The sequence below is a fragment of the Piliocolobus tephrosceles genome, chromosome 13 (genome assembly GCF_002776525.5).
Source record: "Piliocolobus tephrosceles isolate RC106 chromosome 13, ASM277652v3, whole genome shotgun sequence".
NCBI lineage: Eukaryota > Metazoa > Chordata > Mammalia > Primates > Cercopithecidae > Piliocolobus > Piliocolobus tephrosceles.
Window position 1 is genome coordinate 17,558,999 of NC_045446.1, and position 21,179 is coordinate 17,580,177.

Consider the following 21,179-nt stretch of genomic DNA (forward strand, 5'->3'; position numbering starts at 1 on the left):
TTAGTAGAGATGATCTCAATCTGACCTCGTGATCCATCCGTCTCGGTCTCCCAAAGTGCTGGGATTACAGGTGTGAGCCACCACGCCTGGCCTTAAGTTCAGTCTTTAAGGATGCTGAGTTTATCCCCCCAGATTTTGGGGCTGAATTTTCCTTAAAACGATCTGAGCCCAGGCTGACTGCAGTGGCTCATGCCTGTAATCCCAGCACTTTAGGAGGCCTAGGTGGGCAGATCATTTGAGGTCAGGAGTTTGAGACCAGCCTGGGCAACATGGTGAAACCCCATCTCTATTAAAAATACAAAAAAAAAAAAAAAAAAAAATTAGCCAGGCATGGTGTGCACACCTATAATCCCAGCTACTCAGGAGGCTGAGGCAGGAGAATCACTTGAACCCGGGGAGAGGCGGGGTGGAGGTTGCAGTCAGTCGAGATTGCACCACTGCACTTCAGCCTGGGTGACAGAGTGAGATTCTGTCTCAAAGAAAACAAACAAACAAAAAAATTTTTTTAAATAAAATGATTTCTGCCCAAAAGGGAACAATCATGGAAATTTAAAGCTAACTCCATTTGGCTGCTTTCAAATTACAAGAGATAATCTCCCATACTTTTTTTTTTTTTTTTTTCAGTGAAGAAAAAAAATATCCAAATCTCCTTTGGATAGCAGATAAATTAAAATTATAAAACCTGAACTGCAGCTTTTACCAGTGGCCAGTTGCCATCAGGAAAGAAAATTATCCACTGAATAATGAGGGAGAAAAAACCTACACAATTTTGAGTGTGTGATCACTAAACAGGTTTCGCACATGACCAGCAAAACTAGGTCATGAGCTGTGAGCTGCACAACACCCTGCCCCACCTTGAGGCTGGTGTCTGTCACTGGGAGCAATGGAGTTCTGATCTTCCAAGTCAGTAGAGGAGTTGGCTGGCACGTTTCAAAAGGAGTGAGTTGATTCTTGGTGCAGTGCAGCCAATGCAGCTTTGTTTTCAGTGGGTCAAACCACAAAGCAGAAATGATGCCATGACACAGGGAGGTGGGAGCATGAGGAGACTCTGAATCTCCTTGGGCTCCTGATCCCCCATCTCTGGATTCAGGCTGACTGCAGTTCTAGTCCCGCCACTGCTACTTACAAGCTATCAGTATATTCGCACATTGTCATCCTGTCTGAGCCTCAGTTCCCACTTCAGTGAAGTGAGCAGTAACAGTACACTTCCCTCAACTGGGCTTCATCACTTTCACGCCTTTTTTTTTTTGAGATCCAGTCTCAAAAAAAGAGATCTGTTCCCCATGCTGGAGTGCAGTGGCACAATCTCAGCTCACTACAACCTCTGCCTCCCAAGTTCAAGTGATCCTCCTGCCTCAGCCTCCCAAGCAGTTGGGATTACAGGTGCCCACCACCATGCCAGGCTCATTTTTGTATTTTTAGCAGAGACGGGGTTTCACCATGTTGGTCAGGTTGGTCTCGAACTCCTGACCTCAGGTGATCCATCTACCTTGGCCTCCCAAAGTGCTGGGATTACAGGCATGAGCTACCGCGCCCGGTTGCTTTCACACCCTTCTGGTTCCCAACTGCAACCCTCTTCATCACAAGTCACTGCCAACCCTTGCCCCCTCTTTTCTCAGAATATCCTCTAGGGGTATGTGTGGGAGTGTGGGTGTGTATTTGTGTGTGTGTTTTTTTGTTGTTGTTTGCCTAATCCTCTCACCACCCTCCAACTCTGTCTTCAGAGCCGGAGGCTCCCCACAGAAACCACAAAGGATCATTTTAAAAGGAAGTAACAGTTTTTACAAGGATTAGGTGAGATAGTTAAGGTAAACAAATTTAAACAGAACAGTGAAGGTAAATGCATTCAATATGATTTAAGGAAGGTAAGGCATTCTTCAATAAACATGATTTTTGCTACATGTCCATTTGCAACCCTAGCTCGGGTTTTTTTTTTTTTTTTTTTGAGATGGAGTCTTGCTCTGTCACACAGGCTGGAGTGCAATGGCGTGATCTCTGTTCACTGCAACCTCTGCCTCCCAGGTTCAAGAGATTCTCTTGCCTCTACCTCCTGAATAGCTGGGACTACAGGCAAGCGCAACCGTGCCTGGCTATTTTTTTGTATTTTTAGTAGAGATGGAGTTTCACCATGAAGGTCAGGCTAGTCTTGAATATCTGGCTTCAGGTGATCTGCCTGCCTTGGCCTCCCAAAGTGCTGGGATTACAGGTGTGAGCCACTGCGCCTGGCCTAGCTCAGGTTTTGAGTTAAGTAAGTAAAAGTTAACTGAGGCATAGTCCAATATGCCTCATGTGGTTAAAAATTGTGAATGATGGTGAAACCCAACACAGAAATTAGGGGCTTCTAACTATTTCTGCCAACTCTTGGTTCTGGACTGATCTTGAAAAGCTTCTTCTGGCATAAATAATATAATGTGCCCTTCCTTCAACTGGGGCTTTATCACCTTTATGCTCTTCCGGTCCCCAGCCTCAACTCTCTTCATCACAAGTCACTGCCAACCCTTGCCCCCTGATATGGTTAGGCTTTGTGTTCCCACCTAAATCTCAACCCGAATTGTAATCCCCAGGTGTTGAGAGGGAGACCTGGTGGGAGGTGATTGGATCACATGGGCAGTTTCCCCTATGCTGTTCTTGTGATAGTGAGTGAGTTCTCAAGATATTTGATGGTTTTATAAGCGTCTGGCATTTCCCCCGCCTGTACTTCTCTCTTCGGCCACCATGTGAAAAAGGTCCTTGCTTCCCCTTTGCCTTCTGCCATGATTGTAAGTTTCCTGAGGCCACGTGGAACTGTGAGTCAATTAAATCTCTTTTCTTTATAAATTACACAGTCTTGGGTAGTATCTTTACAGTAGTGTGAAAACACAAAAATGCAGCCCCTCTTTTCTCAGAATATCCTCTAGGGTGTGTGTGTGTGTGAGGGGGGATTGGAGGGGTTTGGCCTTTTTCTTCCTCTTCATCTTGCCACCCTCCAACTCTATCTTCAGACCCTGAGGCTCCCCACAGAAACCACAAAGGATCATTTCGCTTCCCTTTGGAAATGCAGAATCTATTATGTTTTGGGGCACATCCCAAATAGACCCCTCTCCCACTGCCAGTTTCTTTCCTAAATGTTCCTTTTTTTCATTTGTATACACTTCAGGTTTCTCTAGGAAGCAGCGGCCCACAGAGAGCTGAGTTGGTTTCAAGAATCCAGGAGACGTACCTGGCTGCTTTCTGAGTCAGCTCCAGCGGGAAATCAGGACACAGTAATTGCAGCAAACAGTGATATTCTTTCATGGTCAGCAAATCTGAAGTGGAAATGGAGAGGAACACATTAGGTCTCTGCATTTCAAGTCACTGGCCTCTTTTTGTTCATTTCATGAGTTTCAGACCTGGTCTTGGTAGAGCTGCTCTTTTAAAAGCAAGTCAGTGTTAAGGGTATGCTAGTCTCTAACCTCCAGGTGTGAGATTTTTAAGATCAATATTTCTTTTTTTTTTTTCTTTTTTTTTTTTTTGAGACGGAGTCTCACTCTGTGGCCCAGGCTGGAGTGCAGTGGCCGGATCTCAGCTCACTGCAAGCTCCGCCTCCCGGGTTCATGCCATTCTCCTGCCTCAGCCTCCCGAGTAGCTGGGACTACAGGCGCCCGCCACCTCGCCCGGCTAATTTTTTTTTTGTATTTTTTAGTAGAGACGGGGTTTCACCGTGTTAGCCAGGATGGTCTTGATCTCCCGACCTTGTGATCCGCCTGTCTCGGCCTCCCAAAGTGCTGGGATTACAGGCTTGAGCCACCGCGCCCGGCCTAAGATCAATATTTCTACAATGCTTTTCCTGGGTGGGAAGCATCCAGTTACAACATTTTGACCAAAGGAGCCTCACTGGCATGAAAGTTGGTCGGGTGAAGAGAGCAAACAAGAGAGGCACCTTCATCAGCCTTCTTTGGGTTTCCCTGTATATAAAAATCTGGAAGAACAAGTTATTTCAAAGTTGGTTAAATCTGCTGAAATTCTCTGGCATGGTAACATTTCCCACCACATGCCCAAAGACCATCCACAGAATATCTGGAAGCAGTACTAAGGCAAACAGTCTTGCTGTGTATGGAGGAGAAGAGTATAGCATAGAAACCCACAGACCTCATAACTCTGTCATCCAGTACTGCCGCAGGCTGGCTTCTTTTGAATGCCTGAACACAAATCTGGTCATCCTATTATAAGAAGCCAAGACAAAGGTCCAAGATATACAGTCAAGGCAACCAAATGATTCCTGATATACAGAAGCAGTGCTTTGGGAGAGGTGAGCCAAGATGAGGCTCTGTGGTCCAGCAGATAACCTAGACAGGTGAATCTCAGAGAGATTTATAGGATTCCAAGGGAGAAGAAATACACTGATGCTTAAGTTATTTTGTTGCTGCATGTACTGAAGGCAAAAGATTTTAGATCAGCCAAGGAGTAAGAATGTGCAAGTATTACCATATACCAAAGCATTTCGAATACGGAAGGGCCCGGTGATGCTAAAGTGAGAGCAATCCACCCCGAAGCCTGCCTAATTGGGAGGAGGATGAGTGAGAGGAGGGAATCCAGAGGGCATGGCTACATTTGGGGAATGAAGATGATGATCATAGGCACTTGGTTTCTTTGGACCTAAGTTAGCTCAAGCCACAGGAATCCAGATCTTCTGCCCCTGTTAGTTTGGTTGATGCTTTTCCAAGACAAAAACCCCAAATCTCCAGGGAAAGGCCTGGGTTCCTAGTACTTTTTCATCAAAGCTCAATTCAAGGTGGGGACAGAGTTTGACTAACCACACTGCCAAAGTCAGAAACACCAAAGGAACAGACTCAGCGTCAATATAGGTCAAAGGATCAAGATGGTTTTGTGGCACTCTCCTCTTCCCACTCGCCTGACCTCGGGCACAGCCTGGCAGGAGGTCTTGTTCTTCAAGGGAGGGAGTCATCGCCACTTGTGGTCTCAGGCTTGGGGTGAGGAAAAAGGTGAAGGGAAGCGAGAAAAGCCACTGAATCTAATGTGTTCCCACTTTATTCTCACTCCAGAACTCCCCATCTAGAGAGAAGAGAAGAGTGATTTCTGGCAGGGCAGGGAGTAAATAAAGGAAAGTTCTATCTTTGAATCATCAGTGCTTTTCTAGGCTAAACTTTGGTGGATATAGCTGATAGCATTCTTAGGGAGAGTCAGAGTGTTTCATAGGAACTTACATTTATCCCCCAAATTACCTACAAAATATCCTTGGGAAGATAACAGAATGAAGGAAAATGAAAAAGTGAGAGAGAGAGAGAGAGAGAGTTACTTGATTAAGAAAGACAATGCTAGGAATCAACATTAGCTTCCTGGTTTCTAGACCCTAGGCCCTCTTCATGTTTTTGATATTATTCTAACTCATGTACTTCAAATACTTGCTTCTGAGGACAGAATAATGATTTACAGAAATCACTGTGTGCTTCTCTAATACAACAAAAGCTCTTAAAAATATGAAAAACAACTAGTTCAACCATTATGGAAAACAGTATGGCAATTCCTCAAGGATCTAGAACTAGATGTACCATATGACCCAGCCATCCCACTACTGGGTATATACCCAAAGGATTATAAATTATTCTACTACAAAGACACATGCACACGTATGTTTATTGCGGCACTATTCACAATAGCAAAGACTTGGAATCAACCCAAATGTCCATCAGTGACAGGCTGGATTAAGAAAATGTGGCACATATACACCATGGAATACTATGCAGCCATAAAAAAGGATGAGTTTGCGTCCTTTGTAGGGACATGGATGCAGCTGGAAACCATCATTCTTAGCAAACTATCACAAGAAGAGAAAACCAAACACCGCATGTTCTCACTCATAGGTGGGAACTGAACAGTGAGTTCACTTGGACTCGGGAAGGGGAACATCACACACTGGGGCCTATCATGGGGGGGGAGGGGGGAGGGATTGAATTGGGGAGTTATACCTGATATAAATGATGAATTGATGGGTGCTGACGAGTTGATGGGTGCAGCACACCAACATGGCACAGGTATACATATGTAACAAACCTGCACGTTATGCACATGTACCCTAGAACTTAAAGTATAATAAAAAAAAATATATATGAAAAACAGAATACATCCTGCTCACCACTTCTGGAACTTGACTCTTCCAAATGTTAAGTGAGGACAGTAGTCATATAAAGAGATTAATGAAAATGCAAGCAAATAAACACCTTTTAATTGTGGAGAGAGCAGTTATATTATTGTTATTATTATTCTTCCATGCAGACTCTGTGTTGGGGATGTGGAGAGAGGAGTTCTAATTCTACTGAAGTAGTGACCAAATAATATCAAGGGCAGATGATTTCTGCTACTTCAAGACACTCCTCAGCTGTTGTACAGTGGGTATTGAGAGAACTATGAGTGGTAAGACTTGTTTCAAAATCAGAATACTGATAAGCATATGGGAGCTTGTTCCCTTTCTGCTCCATAGGCTAGGATTCAAATTTTGGCTCTGCGATTCACCAGGTATGTAATCTTGGGCAAATTGCTTAACATCTCTAAGTCTCAGTTTCTCATCTGTAAAATGCAAGTGATACTGACACTTTTCAGGGTTAAAGTCAACTGTAAGACAGATGATGTCTATAAAGTGCTTAGCAGAATGTCTAGAACTTAGTAACATCAAATAGTGGGAGTTTGTTTTGGTTCTGTTTTTAAATTCTGGAGGCAAGGAGAAGAGAGGAGGAAGGTATTTGTTGCTGAGGTTTTTTTCATTTTAAATTTTAATTAATTAATTAATTAATTAATTTTGAGATGGGGGGCCTCACTCTGTTACCCAGGCTGGAGTACAGTGGCATAGCTCACTGCAGTCTTGAACTCCTGAGCTCAAGCGATCCTCCCGCTTCAGCCTCCCAAGTAGCTGGGACTACAAGCATATGACACCAAGCCCTACTCATTTAAAAAATTTTTTTAGAGACGGGGTCTTGTGCCGTCACCCAGGCTAGTCACAAACTTCCCACCTCAGCCTCCCAAAGTGCTGGGATTACAGGCATGAGCCTGGCTGTTGCTGAATTTGGACATTTAAACACCTAAAAGTGTTCTGCCTTGAAAGTTCTCTGTTGAGTTGCCTGAGCCAAATCTGTTTTGAACACTCTCCCGCAGTGGCCACTCACTTCCTATTCCCATGTGCCTGCTCTGTTCCAGGCTCCCCATTATGATGAACAAGCTAGCATTCCCCTTGCTTCTGTGGCCTGCATTTGGGCACCAGTTCACCCTAATGCTCCTGTCCATTTTGGGTCCTTTAGCTCTTAGAACTGTCCAAGATCTCAAAGGCCCTTCTCGCAGCCTTTTGTGCTCCAGCAGTAACTGTAAAGAGAGTGAGTAGTCATGAAGATCTGTGCTCAGCTCTTGAATTAACTCACTTAGGCCAGGTGCAGTGGCTCATGCCTATAATCCCAGTACTTTGGGAGGCCGAGGCAGGTGGATCACCTGAGATCAGGAGTTTGAGACCAGCCTGGCCAACGCGGCGAAACCCCATTTCTACTAAAAATACAAAAATTATCCCAGCGTGGTGGCAGGTGCCTGTAATCCAGCTACTCGGGAGGCAGGAGAATTACTCGAACCTAGGAGGCAGAGGTTGCAGTGAGCTGAGGTCACATCACTGCACTCCAGCCTGGGCGACAGAGCAAGACTCCATCCCCCCCCTAAAAAAATAAAAAATTAAAAAAATTAACTCACTTAGCCTTCACAGCATACTACCTTACGAAGTAGACTCCATTATTCCCAGTACCATTTCACAGATGAGGATGAGAAAGTTTAGAGGGATGAAATAAGCTGGTGAGCAAGGAGAGGAGGGTCCAGGACAGGGGAGAGGAAAGGGACCTGTCTTCCCTGAGCAAGATCTCAGGCTCGAAGGGAGAGAAGGGAGGCTGATGGAAGGAGGGGCTTAACAATAACACAGTTAACATTTATTGAGCACTTCTCTCGGGGAGGCACTGATCTAAGGGGTTTACATATGTTACCTCACTAATCTTCACTACCATTACCCTCATTTCACAGAAACAAAAACTCAGATTGTGCACACTTAAGAGGTAGAACTGGAATTCAAACCCAGGCAGTCTGGCTCGAAAGCCCACCCAGCTAACATTGTCAGCACCTTGATCTTATCAGCTATAATGTGTGAGGCTTAAGAGCTTGTTTTCTCCTCCAAACTAACTGCAGGAACTAAATAGCTCCAGATGAACTGGATCAAGAAGACAATTCAAGTGAATTGACATTTTCCACGTAAGCAACCAAGTCTTAAAGGTTCTAATTACTGTCAACAGCGAAGACCGAGGCTCCAGCACAGCAGCCTCAGTTAGGCCAGAGGACATGGGCTGGGGGACACCTGTGCTGGTGGCCACACCGTGGTCTCTCATCCCCATCCCCATCTCATGCCCGCCACTCTTCTACCTGGCAGGTGCAGGGGAGTTAAGTATTGTGTATCAATAGACACCTTCTCTAGAAATCTCCCCACAATTAGAAGAGTGTCAGCCAGTAGGTCCTGCAAGTTCAAAGGCAAAGACATAATAAGGTTTTGGTGTAAGATCAAAATCAGAACACTCTCCACAAATTTGTGTGTCTCCTTTCGTGGGTGGTCAGACTGCCAAACTTTCTTCTTCTAAGCCTTGCACTAGTCTCACCAATTGTGTGGCTGGCTCCAGACCAGAGGTGTTTTACGCCATTGATCCTATCTTCTCCAGAGGCAGCACAGCATAGCATTGTGGTTAATAGCATGGACTTGGGAGTTAGATTGTTCGAGTCCAAATTCTAGCTTTGCCACTGACTTCAAGTTACTTGATCTTTAAGCACTCCATGCCGCAGTTTCCCCATTTACGAAATGGCAGTATGAACATTGCAGAGTTGTTGTGAGTTAATGTAAAGTGCTTAGAACAGTGTCTGATCCATCATAAGGGCCGTCTGTTAGTACTTGCTATTATTATTTTAGAAATAAAGAAACTAGGGCTCAGTGAGGCGTAATCATTTTCTCAAGGAAACAGCTAGGAAAAGGGCTGAGATTCAGACCTAGGCCTAGCACAGGCTCTGAAGGTCCTGCAAGTTCCACCCTAGCAGGTGGGATCCAGCTGGTTTGTGAAGGACTTCTGATGATAGGATTATTCACACTAGATGACTGACAGACTTTATATCTGAGTTAAACATACAGATACCTTTCAGGCAGGCCACTTTAAACAGCGCAGGGTGGTTGGGCAGGGCAGCTGTATTAGTGCCAAGCTCTGACTTTGCAATCAGATGACCTGGCTGCAAAACCTGGCTCTACTACTTGCCACCAGCATGACTTAGACAAGTTGTACAACTTCCCTGAACCTTGGTTTCCTTGTCTTAAAAGTGTAATAATTACAGTACCTACCTAATGGAATTGTAAAAGATCAAAAGAGGTAATATATATACTTTTCTGAAAATAGTTAGCAAAGTACTCAATAAGTGGTAGCATTATTTTATAATTATTAACTGATTAAAACTTGAAGTCCTGAAATTAAGGAATCTTTGAACTTAGCTAAAGCAATTAGCACAATGCCTGGTGCATTGCAGTATACATCTGTTGAAGGAATGAATACATAAAAACATGCCTCATATAGTGACCCAAATAAAAATTCATAGGGATAAAGTTCTGGTCACTGTGTGAACACAGAGATAGGAGATCTCCAGGCACAGGAGGCATTTCTGCAAACTTACAGGGGTATGAGGAGAAGCCAGTAGTTGTGAAGTGTGAAAAAAGGAAAATCCCCTACATGCTAGGTACTATACTCTCAGTAAACATGATGAACCATGGCCGGTGTACTACACTTCATGGGCTTGTTGGCCTTCGCACCAAGTGCTCAATTCAATCAGCTTGAATATTTCTTTTCATAAGAATGTATCACCGATTTTTCTTTTTTTTCAACAGAGTCTCACTCTGTTGCCCAGGCTGGAGTGCAGTGGCATAATCTCGGCTCATGGCAACCTCCGTCTCCCAGGTTCAAGCGATTCTCCTGCCTCAGACTCCCAAGTAGCTGGGACTACAGACATGCACCACCACGTCAGGCTAATCTTTATATTTTTAGTAGAGGAGAGGTTTTTAGTTTTTAGTAGAGGAGAGGAGAGGTTTCAGCATATTGGTCAGGCTGGTCTCGAACTCCTGACCTCAGGTGATCCATCTGCCTCAGCCTCCCAAAGTGCTGGTATTACAGGCATGAGTCACTGCACCAGGCCGTGTCACTGATTTTTCTATGAAAACCAAAGGAAGCCTAGGGTTCACTTTGCAGAAATTCACTTTATTGCTGTTACAACTCTAGCATGAATACTACTGCTTTCAAGATAAGCAGCGCTCTGACTCAAAATATTCTTCTGTTGGTTACATCCACTCTAATCCTAGAGAGTGTTAGATGAATTTACTTTAGCCAAGAAAATGAATCTAGTCAGAAATTATGGATTCCCAATATATTCAAGGGCTAACTCATTCTCACTTGTAGGAAAAGGATGTCTTTTTGACATCTGGACTGAATTCTTGCTGTGGCAAGTCTTGCTTCTGAAGCTCTGTGGGAGCAGGTTAGTCATTTCTACATCCTCCTTGCAGAGCACCATGTGTACCCACATTTGCTCAGAAGAACTGTGGTGGAAGGTAGTTGTAGATCGGATACCTCTCCTCTTCCTGGGAAATGGTACCTTTGCCAGGGTCACTAAAGAAGACCATGGAGGAGTGCCAGATGGAAGGAACTGCGCCCATATATTCATTCCTTCAGAGAAAGCCTTCCCTAAAGCTTAAAGTCAAAGACTTTTAGCTCTAAATGTATGGGGGATGAAATGGGGCTCAGTCTAAATTCATTTGTGTGAGTGCCTGCGTGTTGGTTGTGTGAGCTAGTGCTGGACAAGAGCTGAAGATAATGAAATGCTATAAGCCATGGGAATCCCAGAGGACTGAACAGCCTCTAGTTGGTTGGCTGCATGATCTCAATAGGACTACCACAGAGGCCAGAGAATACCACAGCCCATGTGTGGACTCTCCAATTTTCAGCTGCAATTGTTTTTATGTTCTTTTATGCAGGGGTTGTGAAGGCTCACTCTAAATGACACTCATCCTCAGCCAGGTTGCTCTGCCAAGAGATGCTCGGAAGGACATGGATAGTTCGGGGCATGACCACACCACCCCTTCCGATCCCTAGGGCACCAAGGCTTTGTTACCAGGCCACAGCTGAGTAAATACTTCTCAGTGCTACTCTGTGAGGAGGGGGAAGGGAGTGAGGGACAGTGTGGGGGAAGGGAAGAAGGAGGCAAGACATCTGACGGCTTCACTGCCCATGTAGCAGTTGGTATCACAAGTCACAGAAAGATTGCTACCCTACTAGGGCCATGTTCCTGTCAAGCAAAGACCCAGAAGAAGAGAAGGCTGTGATATTCAATTTTATCTCCTCTGGCAGCACTGTTGTTTTATATTACAAATGGAGGGAAATGATAATTAGTTGACTGAATGGGAAATGACCTTACAAAAGGAATGAGAAGCAATGGCCTCGAATGATACCTGTGGGGTAAAGTATTTGGGCCATTATGAACACTATCCTTTGCCAGCTCATTACTCCCCAGAGCATCTTCAGTGTGTTCCAATGGCGGCAGAAAGCCCCTTTAGGTTTTGTTTTTTTGAGACGGAGTCTTGCTCTGTCGCCAGGCTGGAGTGCAGTGGCATTATCGCAGCTCACTGCAAACTCCGCCTCCCGGGTTCAAGCGAGTCTCCTGCCTCAGGCTCCCGAGTACCTAAGACTACAGGCGCCTGCCACCATGCCCAGCTAATTTTTGTACTTTTAGTGGAGAACGGAGTTTCACCATGTTGGCCAGGATGGTCTCAATCTCTTGACCTCGTGATCCGCCCGCCTTGGCCTCCCAAAGTGCTGGGATCACAGGCATGAGCCACCACACCTGGCCGCCCCTTTAGTTTTATATTTTATTATGACTAAGCCAAACACCAAGCTAGAAATGTATTTAGTCTATTTCTATTTGGCTGTATCTTTGTTCTAGGCAAAGTATTAAATCAGGCACAGTAACAATTTTATGGCAATGTTTAAAATGAACAAAAACAACTCTCCAGGAACTGTTTATATACAGCAGGTAAAGATTTAAAGAAATTCGGGCATTTCTAACCAGGATCTCAACATTCTTCCCAGGGTCATGTAGGACATACCATGACAATCTGATCAGGTTTTAGGAGACCCATGGCCATCCTGAGCCACCACTGGTGGCTTAAACCACAGGCCTGATCTGATAAGAATCCCCTGTACTGTGTCGAACCCTTGGGGGTGTGTTCATCATGATGGGGCCATTAGCGATTGGAGGACCAAGGCAAGGCTTTGTTCTGGGGGAGGTCCTGTCTTAGAAAGTTTGAGGATGTGAAACACAGGCTGCACATGGCTAGGGTGGGCAGCCGTATGGCACTGTGGAAGGAAGCAGCAGTGCCAGGAGTAAAAAAAAGCCTCTCTAGTAGCAACGGGGCTAGCTACTCTGGCATGGACACAGTTTCCTACCCATTATTGAGGAAATGGAAGGCAGTTTTGGACACCAAAATGTAGAGCAGGATCTTGGCACCATAAGCTCCCAAAAGGCTCCGGCAGCCCATCAAAGTGACTCCAGCCTAGAATTTGCACCACCACTCTCGTGCTCATGCAGCTCCACCAGGTGTTACCACTTCCCATTTTTGTTTGGAAACAGGAGGACAGGGTGGGCCCTTTGAAATGGACACCTTAGGGCCAAGGTATAATTCTCCAAGAAGCAGGTGTTGTTACAAACTCCTGAAACCCATTCCTGTTCTTAATTGAACAGAAATGGTTAAACAGGCACAAGAGCTAAACTGGAGATTAAACCTTAATCCCTCCTAATGGTGAGTAAGGGCAAGGGAAAACATCACGCCCTCCCAATGGTGATATACCTCACTCAACCTTTGAAAAAGAAGCAGAATTTTAAATTTTTTTCTGCGGGGGGTCAGAGGGGGGCGGGTTTAAGGCCAGAATGAAGGTTTTTATGTTGTTTTAGGGGGGAAAAGCCTACCATAGAGACACACCATGATAGAGAAAAGAACTTGGTCTGACTTCGGCAAAGGATTATACCTATCTGGGCACAACTTTTCTAGGCCTCAGTTTTCTCACCTGTAAAATAAGGATGTTGTGAGCCACTGCACCCGGACTGAAAAAAATGTTTTTATATATATACATTTTAAAAAATAGAAATCTAGGTCTGGTGCAGTGGCTCACGCTTGTAATCCCAGCACTTTGGGAGGCCAAGACGGGAGAATTGCTTGAGCCCAGGAGTTCAAGACCAGCCTGGGCAACATAGTGAGACCTCATTTCCATAAAAAATAAAAATGAAAAAATTAGCTGTGCATGGTGGCACACGCCTGTAGCCTGTAGCTACTCAAGAGACTGAGGTGGGAGGATGGCTTGAACCTAGGAGGTTAAGGCTGCAGTGAGCAGCCTGCACCACTGCACCCCAGCCTGGGTGACTGAGTGAGACCCTGTCTCAAAGAAATAACAAATGAAAATCTTGTAAGGAATCTCAATATTTAATATCTATAAAAACAAAGCCTTTTTTAGCCAACTTTCTCTTCAACAGCTCTCACCCAGACGAGAAGTTGAGGAAAGGCGGCCTGAGGTGCTACCTTAAAACTCTAGAGCTCTACAAAGGGCAGTTAGGCCCTAACACCTAAGTGGGTCTTACATAGTGCAATGGTTAAGAGTATAGGCTCATGAAGGGCATGGTGGCTCACGCCTGTAATCCCAGCACTTTGGGAGCCAGAGGCGGGCAGATCACTTGGTCAGGAGTTTGAGACCAGCCTGGCCAACATGGTGAAACCTCGTCTATACTAAAAATACAAAAATTAGCTGGGCCTGGTGGTGTGTGCCTGTAATCCCAGCTACTTAGGAGGCTGAAGCAGGAGAACTACTTGAACCTGGAAGGTGGAGGTTGCAGTACACCAAGATCATACCCCTGCACTCCAGTCTGGGCAACATGACACAGCAAGACTCCATCTCAAAAAAAAAAAAAAAAAAAAAATCAAGGCTCCTGAATCAGCCGATCTGGGTCCAAATCCTGGTTCTTCTGCTAACTAGCCATGTGACATTGGGCAAGCCAATTAGAAATGAGAGTGAATATAGTAATAATGTTATGAATAATGATAATGCTAATCATGAATTCTTGAGAGGATTAAAAAATCATTTTTTTAAAAGGAAGAGATGGTAAATTAAGGTGCTGGTACGTGGCACAGATAAGCATCCAATCAACAGTACCTGCTCTTATTACGTTCCTTCATTTAAGGCACACAGACACAGGTGGGATGGCACCTGTGCAACAAAAGGCACAATTTATCAAAGTTCTCCTTCAGCTCCAGCCAGTGGGTGGCTGAAACGATCTTATCTGTTATCTCGTGATTATTTTATCATGCCTTTTTCTTTATTGATGAATGAATAACAGAGTTCCTGCCTGAAGGCCGGTGCGCCACTGTCCGGACTGTCAGTGCACTGCCAATCCTCTATCGCCCCACTTTTAATAGTGCTGATGGCTCGTCATATTTGCAGACATGGTAGAATTATGCAAATCATTTTCATATGCATTATCACTTTTGATCCCCATAAGAATTTTGTGGGGCAGGGAAAAGAAAATGGTATTAATTCCCTTTTTTTTGAGATGGAATCTCGCTCTGTCGCCCAGGCTGGAGTGCAGTAGCCGGATCTCAGCTCACTGCAAGCTCTGCCTCCCGGGTTTACGCCATTCTCCTGCCTCAGCCTCCCGAGTAGCTGGGACTACAGGCGCCCGCCACCTCGCCCGGCTAGTTTTTTGTATTTTTTAGTAGAGACGGGGTTTCACTGTGTTAGCCAGGATGGTCTCGATCTCCTGACCTCGTGATCCGCCCGTCTCAGCCTCCCAAAGTGCTGGGATTACAGGCTTGAGCCACCGCGCCCGACCTGTATTTTTTTTTAGTAGAGACGGGGTTTCACCGTGTTAGCCAGGATGGTCTCGGTCTCCTGACCTTGTGATCCACCCGTCTCGGCCTCCCAAAGTGCTGGGATTATAGGCTTCAGCCACCGCCCCCGGCCTAATTCCCATTTTTATAGACATGGAAAATGAGGCTCAGCAAAGGACAAAATTGCCGCTTAAGTGGTAGTTCCTGGATCAGATCAAGCCTTCTCATTCAAAGGCTATACAGGCTGGCTCCCTATGATGTCCTTTTCTTTTTGCTGTAAGTCTATGGGAACTCAGCCTGCTTTTCCTTCGTCTATGGATGAAAAATACCTGGCACAGTGAATTCCCACAGTGAGAACCCATTAAATGTTAGCTGCAACTGCTATTATTATTTTGTGTATTATTTAATTTTATCCTTTTTTTTTTTTTTTGAGATAGGGTCTTGCTCTGTTGCCCAGGCTGGAGTGCAGTGGCGTCACGTAGGCTTGCTGCAACCTCCACTTCCTGGGCTCAAGCAATCCTCCCAACTCAGCTCCCCAAATAGTTGTGACCACAGTCACATGCCACCATGCCCGGCTAATTTTTGTATATTTTGTAGAGACAAAGTTTTGCCATGTTGCTCAGGCTGGTCTCAAACTCCTGAGCTCAGGCAATCCACCTGCCTCAGCCTCCCAAAGTGCTGGGATTACAGGTGTAAGCCACCATGCTGGTCATTATTTTAATTTTTTTAGAGATAGGGTCTCGCTCTGTCACCCAGGCTGGAGTGCAGTGGCATGATCATAGCTCACTGCAGCCTGGAACTCCTTGGGTTCAAACGCTCTTCCTACCTTAGCCTAGGCGGGATATAGTTAGACTACAGGAGTGCACCATCACGCCTGGCTAATTTTTTCATTTTTTTTTTTCTAGAGACAGAGTCTTGATATGTTGCCAGGCTGCTCTGGAACTCCTGGCCTCAAATGATCCTTCTGCCTTGGCCTCCTAAAGCACTGGGATTATAGGTGTGAGCTATCGCACCTGGTCAGTGATTATTACTGTGAACATTTAAATCTCCCACTAGCTATTCCATCTCTTTCTATCACCTTTTGTCATAGGGTGGCTCCAGGGTCAGATGTAGTCTATCTGGCTCATAACTTCCTTGCTTCCCCCCAAAACTGACAGGCCTTTTCTATTTTAGGTGACTTGCTACTGATGCCTATAAGAAAATAGAGAAGAGGCAACAAAATTAATAAACAGTTAAAGCCATTATAAGCCTGTATCTGCAATTTTAACAGGACTAGACACAGATGAGGAAAAGTATATTTAATTTACATATATAAAAAATACTTCCCACTTTTTTTTTTTTTTTTGAGACAGAATCTTGCTCTGTCACCCAGGATGGGTGCAGCAGTGTAATCTCAGCTCACTACAACCTCTGCCTCGTGGGTTCAAGCAATTCTCGTGCCTCAGCCTCCCATGTAGCTGGGATTACAGGAATGTGCCACCATGCCTGGCTAATTTTTGTATTTTTAGTAGAGATGGGTTTTCACCATGTTGGCCAGGCTAGTCTTGAACTCCTGACCTCAAGAGATCTGCCAACCTTGGCCTCCCAAAGTGCTGGGGTTACAGGCGTGAGCCACTGCTCCTGGCCCCACTACCTTTTTCCTTGCAATTTAAAATCAGGCTTATCGTTAGGATGAAATTTTATGTTATTAGCAAAACTGCCTGATGAGAACTTGAGAGAAAGCCACAGAAAACAAGAAATAATAAAAGTTATTATACTTCCTCTGAGCTTTCCACTGTCCAAAGCAGCCACAGAATAAATAAGAAGTGGAAAAGATTATGCATTTGATTTTCTTAAAATGCATTTTCCTTCTTTTCTAAATAAATATAAACAGAAGCAGTGGCTAACGGGGTTACTCACTGAGGGTGAGTGGAACCAAGACAGACTAAAAATAAAAAAGCAACAATCTAAGTTCTCTGGTTCTTGATGGGTGTGCGAGCAGGGGAGGACAGTGGCCAGCATGTAGGCGTGCTTATGAAGACCACAGCCTGTTTTCTCGTCAGAATCCGCTAGCTCCCACCAATGATGATGGATTTACGGCTACCTATCAACTGAAAAAACAGACGTAAGGAACAGAACAGCAAGAACCAGAAAGAAGACTGGATATAGATAAACACACACATCTCTTCAGATGAATCCACCTTTGTCTTTCCTGCTGTTTTGTCTTTTGTGGGCATATGTAATGTAACCTATCTATAATTACATGGATACGTATCGGGAAGAGAATGAGGCAGCTAGAGAAAGAAGAGTGTCTGACTCTTTTGGGACTTGATGGGAAAGGAAATTGATGTTAGCAGTTACTGTTCCTTAAAGCCATCAGCTTTGTTTTTCAAAGTATGGTTTCCTGGTAAAGGATCCTTTGCCTGTAATGTGAGTGAATCACTCATCTTATTTTAATAAAAATGTGAACCAAATGATAGTGCTCTCCATCCTGGGAAACGACACAATAGTTAGGCTTTCTGAACCCTGATCCTTATCTTTCACTGGGACTGGCAGGCATACAAAAAATAAAGAAAAAAATGAAAAATATCCAGTGGCATCAGGGTGAATCCACCCAACTTTTTGTTTTTGTTTTTGTTTTTTTTAAGACGGAGTCTCACTCTGTGGCCCAGGTTAGAGTGCAGTGGCGCAATCTCGGCTCACTGCAAGCTCCGCCTCCTGGGTTCACACCATTCTCCTCCCTCAGCCTCCCCAGTAGCTGGGACTACAGGCGCCTGCCACCTCGCCCGGCTACTTTTTGTATTTTTTTTTTAGTGGAGATGGGGTTTCACCGTGTTAGCCAGGATGGTCTCCATCTCCTAACCTTGTGATCCACCCACCTCGGACTCCCAAAGTGCTGGGATTACAGGCGTGAACCACCGTACCCAGCTGCAACTTCTTTCATGCACAAGAATTCTGAAAGACAAAGTCTGGTTTTACTCACTGGGGTTTGGTTTCCCCATCAATGGGTGGCCTTCCATTGGATACTAACTCTGTGCCTCAATTTATTCCTGTCATGCCTCACATGTAAATAAATGATCAAGGCTGATTAGATTAAGTAAAATATATTTTAAAGTATATAAGATTGTATACCCTTTTGAATTTTGTCATTTTCATGTATAACCTATTTTTAAAATTAAGAAAATAAACAAAAGTATGAGCAATGAGAAGACATCAAAGGATTTTTATAAAGTAAGACCATTAAGGCCGGGTGCAGTGGCTTACACTCCAGCACTTTGGGAGGCTGAGGCAGGCAGATCACGAGGTCAGGAGTTCGAGACCAGCCTGACCAACATGGTGAACCCCTATCTCTACTAAAAATACAAAAATTAGCCGGGCGTGGTGGCATGTGCCTGTAATCCCAGCTACTCAGGAGGCTGAGGCAGAAGAATTGCTTGAACCTGGGAGGTGGAGGTTGCAGTGAGCCGAGATTGCACCACTGCACTCCAGCCTGGGTGACAGAATGAGGCTCCATCTCAAGAAAAAAAAGACCATTAAGAACTATTTGAAAATGTACAAACATTTTAATCTCAATAATTGTGACGGTTGCTTCTGGGTCTAACATTCTAGGATTCTTTCATTGTCATTCTCTGTGGTTGAGGAAGTAGCCCAAAGACTGGGTAGTGCATAATTTGTTTTTGTTTGTTTGTTTTTTGAGATGGAGTCTCACTCTTGTCACTCAGCCTGAAGTGCAATGGCATGATCTCGGCTCACTGCAACGTCCACCTCCTGGGTTCAAGCCACCGTGCCAGCTTATTTTTGTATTTTTAGTAGAGGTGGGATTTCACCACGTTGGCCAGGCTAGTCTCGAACTCCTGACCTCAGGTGATCCACCTGCCTTGGCCTCTCAAAGTATTGGGATTATGGGCATGAGCCTCCGTGCCCAGCCATAATCTGACCATCTAGCACATAACTTCCTAGCAGAGTGGGAATGCTGTGAACTCTGCCTCTGCCCCCATCTTGTTTTCCTGCTTTATTTTTTCTCCAGAGCAATAACTGTCTCCCCAACAGAAGCCCCAAGAGAGCAAGAATTTTGACTTTTATTCATTGTTGGTTCTTAATAAGTAACCATTAGAGGAGCAAGACTGCTGTGAAGAATACATGAGATAATGCTTGTGAAGCTCTTAGCACTCACTGTCTGGGACAGAGAATATAGCTGGCAGGCAGGTTTTGTTTGACTTGAAGTGAACTTTTTAACTTTCAAGGCAAAACATTAAGATATTTCTTACAACACAATCTAGATTTCAGATAGCTCTCTTTTTTAGAAAAAATCAGAAGATCTGGCAATAATGGGCCATCATTCCAGCACGACCACAATCAGCTGGAGTTGGGTAAGAGGATGCCCTTGCCAGTTTACCACCAAAAACACCTATGCTTCTTACATTACCTACCTGGCCAGTGTTGGCATCTGAATTTTCAACCCCAGATGAGGAATTTCTCTTTGGAAGCTTTTACAATAAAGATTTAATTCATCTGATGAAATGAGTTTAAGATGAAAATAAAGTACATGACCTCGTGATATTAATAGGAAAGAGCAAAATAAAAATTGTTATTTAGAGTATGGTTCCATCTTTGCTTTAAAATAAAAAAAAAGAAAAATTTGCATCGGGAAAATAATGGAATATATCAACAGTTAACAATAGTAGTTACCTCTGTGTTTGGGGACTGTGGGTGATGTGTGCTTTCTTGCAATCAGAAGAATAAGATTTATTTTTTGGCTGGGTGCGGTGGCTCATGCCTTTAATCCCAGCACTTTGGGAGGCTGAAGCTGGTGGATCACTTGAGGTCAGGAGTTCGAGAACAGCTTGGCCGACATGGCAAAACCATGTTTCTACTAAAAATACAAAAATTAGCCAGGCATGATGGTGCACACCTGTAATCCCAGCTATTCTGGAGGCTAAGGAAGAACTGCTTGAACCTGGTAGGCGGAGGTTGCAGTAAGCCGAGATCTCGCCACTGCACTCCAGCCTGGGCGACAGAGCAAGACTCTATCTAAAAAAAAAAAAAAAAAAAATTTTAGGATTTATTTTTTAAAAAGCCATTTTGATTTATGGTATGTAAATTGCATCTCAACAAAGCTGTGGAAGGAAGGAAGGCCGGCAGGCGGACCATCCACAGAGGTGGTCAAGTGTGTACCTTCCCTTCAGAAACCTGTTTCCATGTCCCTCGTTCTCAGTGGCTCTTTCTTCCCCGCCTAAGTCACCTGAATGCCATTTAGTTCCTTTACTACACCTTATTTTGTCCATGATGAAAAGATCATCATCTTTTATAATTCTCTCTATGTTTTGGATTTTATTATAATGCCCCTCAGTCCTCCCTTATAGAGATGTTCAGGCTCATTGATGGCATAACAAGGTTATAAACCCCTTCAAATGAGGGCAGGAGTGACAGGAAAAACATCTATCAAAATAAGGGCATAGAACTGAATAGTTACAATATCCTCCATAGATTTCATTTTTCATATATATATATATATGTATTTTCAGACATGGTCTTGCTCTGTTGTCAGGCTGGAGTGCAGTGGTGTGATCATAGCTTACTGCACCCTTAAATTCCTGGGCTGAAGTGATCCTCCTGCCTCAGCCTCCAGAGTAGCTGAGACTGTAAGCACACATCACTATGCTCAGCAATTTTTTTTTTGTAGGGATGTCACTGTGTTTACTATGTTGCACAGGCTGGTTTCAAACTCCTGGGCTCATGCGATCCTCCCAAAGTGTTGGGATTATAGGCATAAGCCATCGTGCTGGGCCATTTTTCTAATCTTTAACCATATTTATTGATAGTTTTCCTTCCTTTCCACAGCCTAAGATGATTGTTTCCTCCTGGGAACAGCGTGGCAGAGCAGAAGGGCAGGCTTGGGAGACTTGGAACCCTGCCTTGACTCTGCCAGACTACCTCACTTAAACAAGCTACTTACTCTTAGGGCTCAATTTATTTGTAAAAAAGAGATAATAATCAATTGCTATTTACTTGACAGTAAAAGGCCAGACCTATGAGACCATGATTCCCGAGGTTCTTTGAACTTGTGAAGTCACAGATTGGATCAACTTCCAAAGCTGAGAATAATGGGATTTTTTTTCAGGTATCTGTACCCTACACAGTAATATCTAGTCAATTTAAAACTTAACTAACAGTCAACGTCAAATATCTAAACGTCAGTAAGTCTCCAAGTAGGCAAGAGGATTTCATGAAGTCGACATACAAAAGCTTGTGTGGCTAA

At 44.3% G+C, this 21,179-nt stretch overlaps 1 protein-coding gene across 3 annotated transcripts in view; it reads right to left on the minus strand.

Annotated features, from left to right (window-relative positions):
- C13H11orf49 (chromosome 13 C11orf49 homolog) overlaps positions 1–21,179 on the minus strand; it is a 217,909-nt gene that overhangs the window by 24,022 nt on the left and 172,708 nt on the right. For all 3 annotated transcript variants that reach the window (XM_023215691.2, XM_023215690.2, XM_023215689.1), the window contains exon 4: positions 3,200–3,284. In XM_023215691.2, the coding sequence (XP_023071459.1) occupies positions 3,200–3,284 (85 nt within the window). The remainder of the gene's footprint in view (positions 1–3,199; positions 3,285–21,179) is intronic.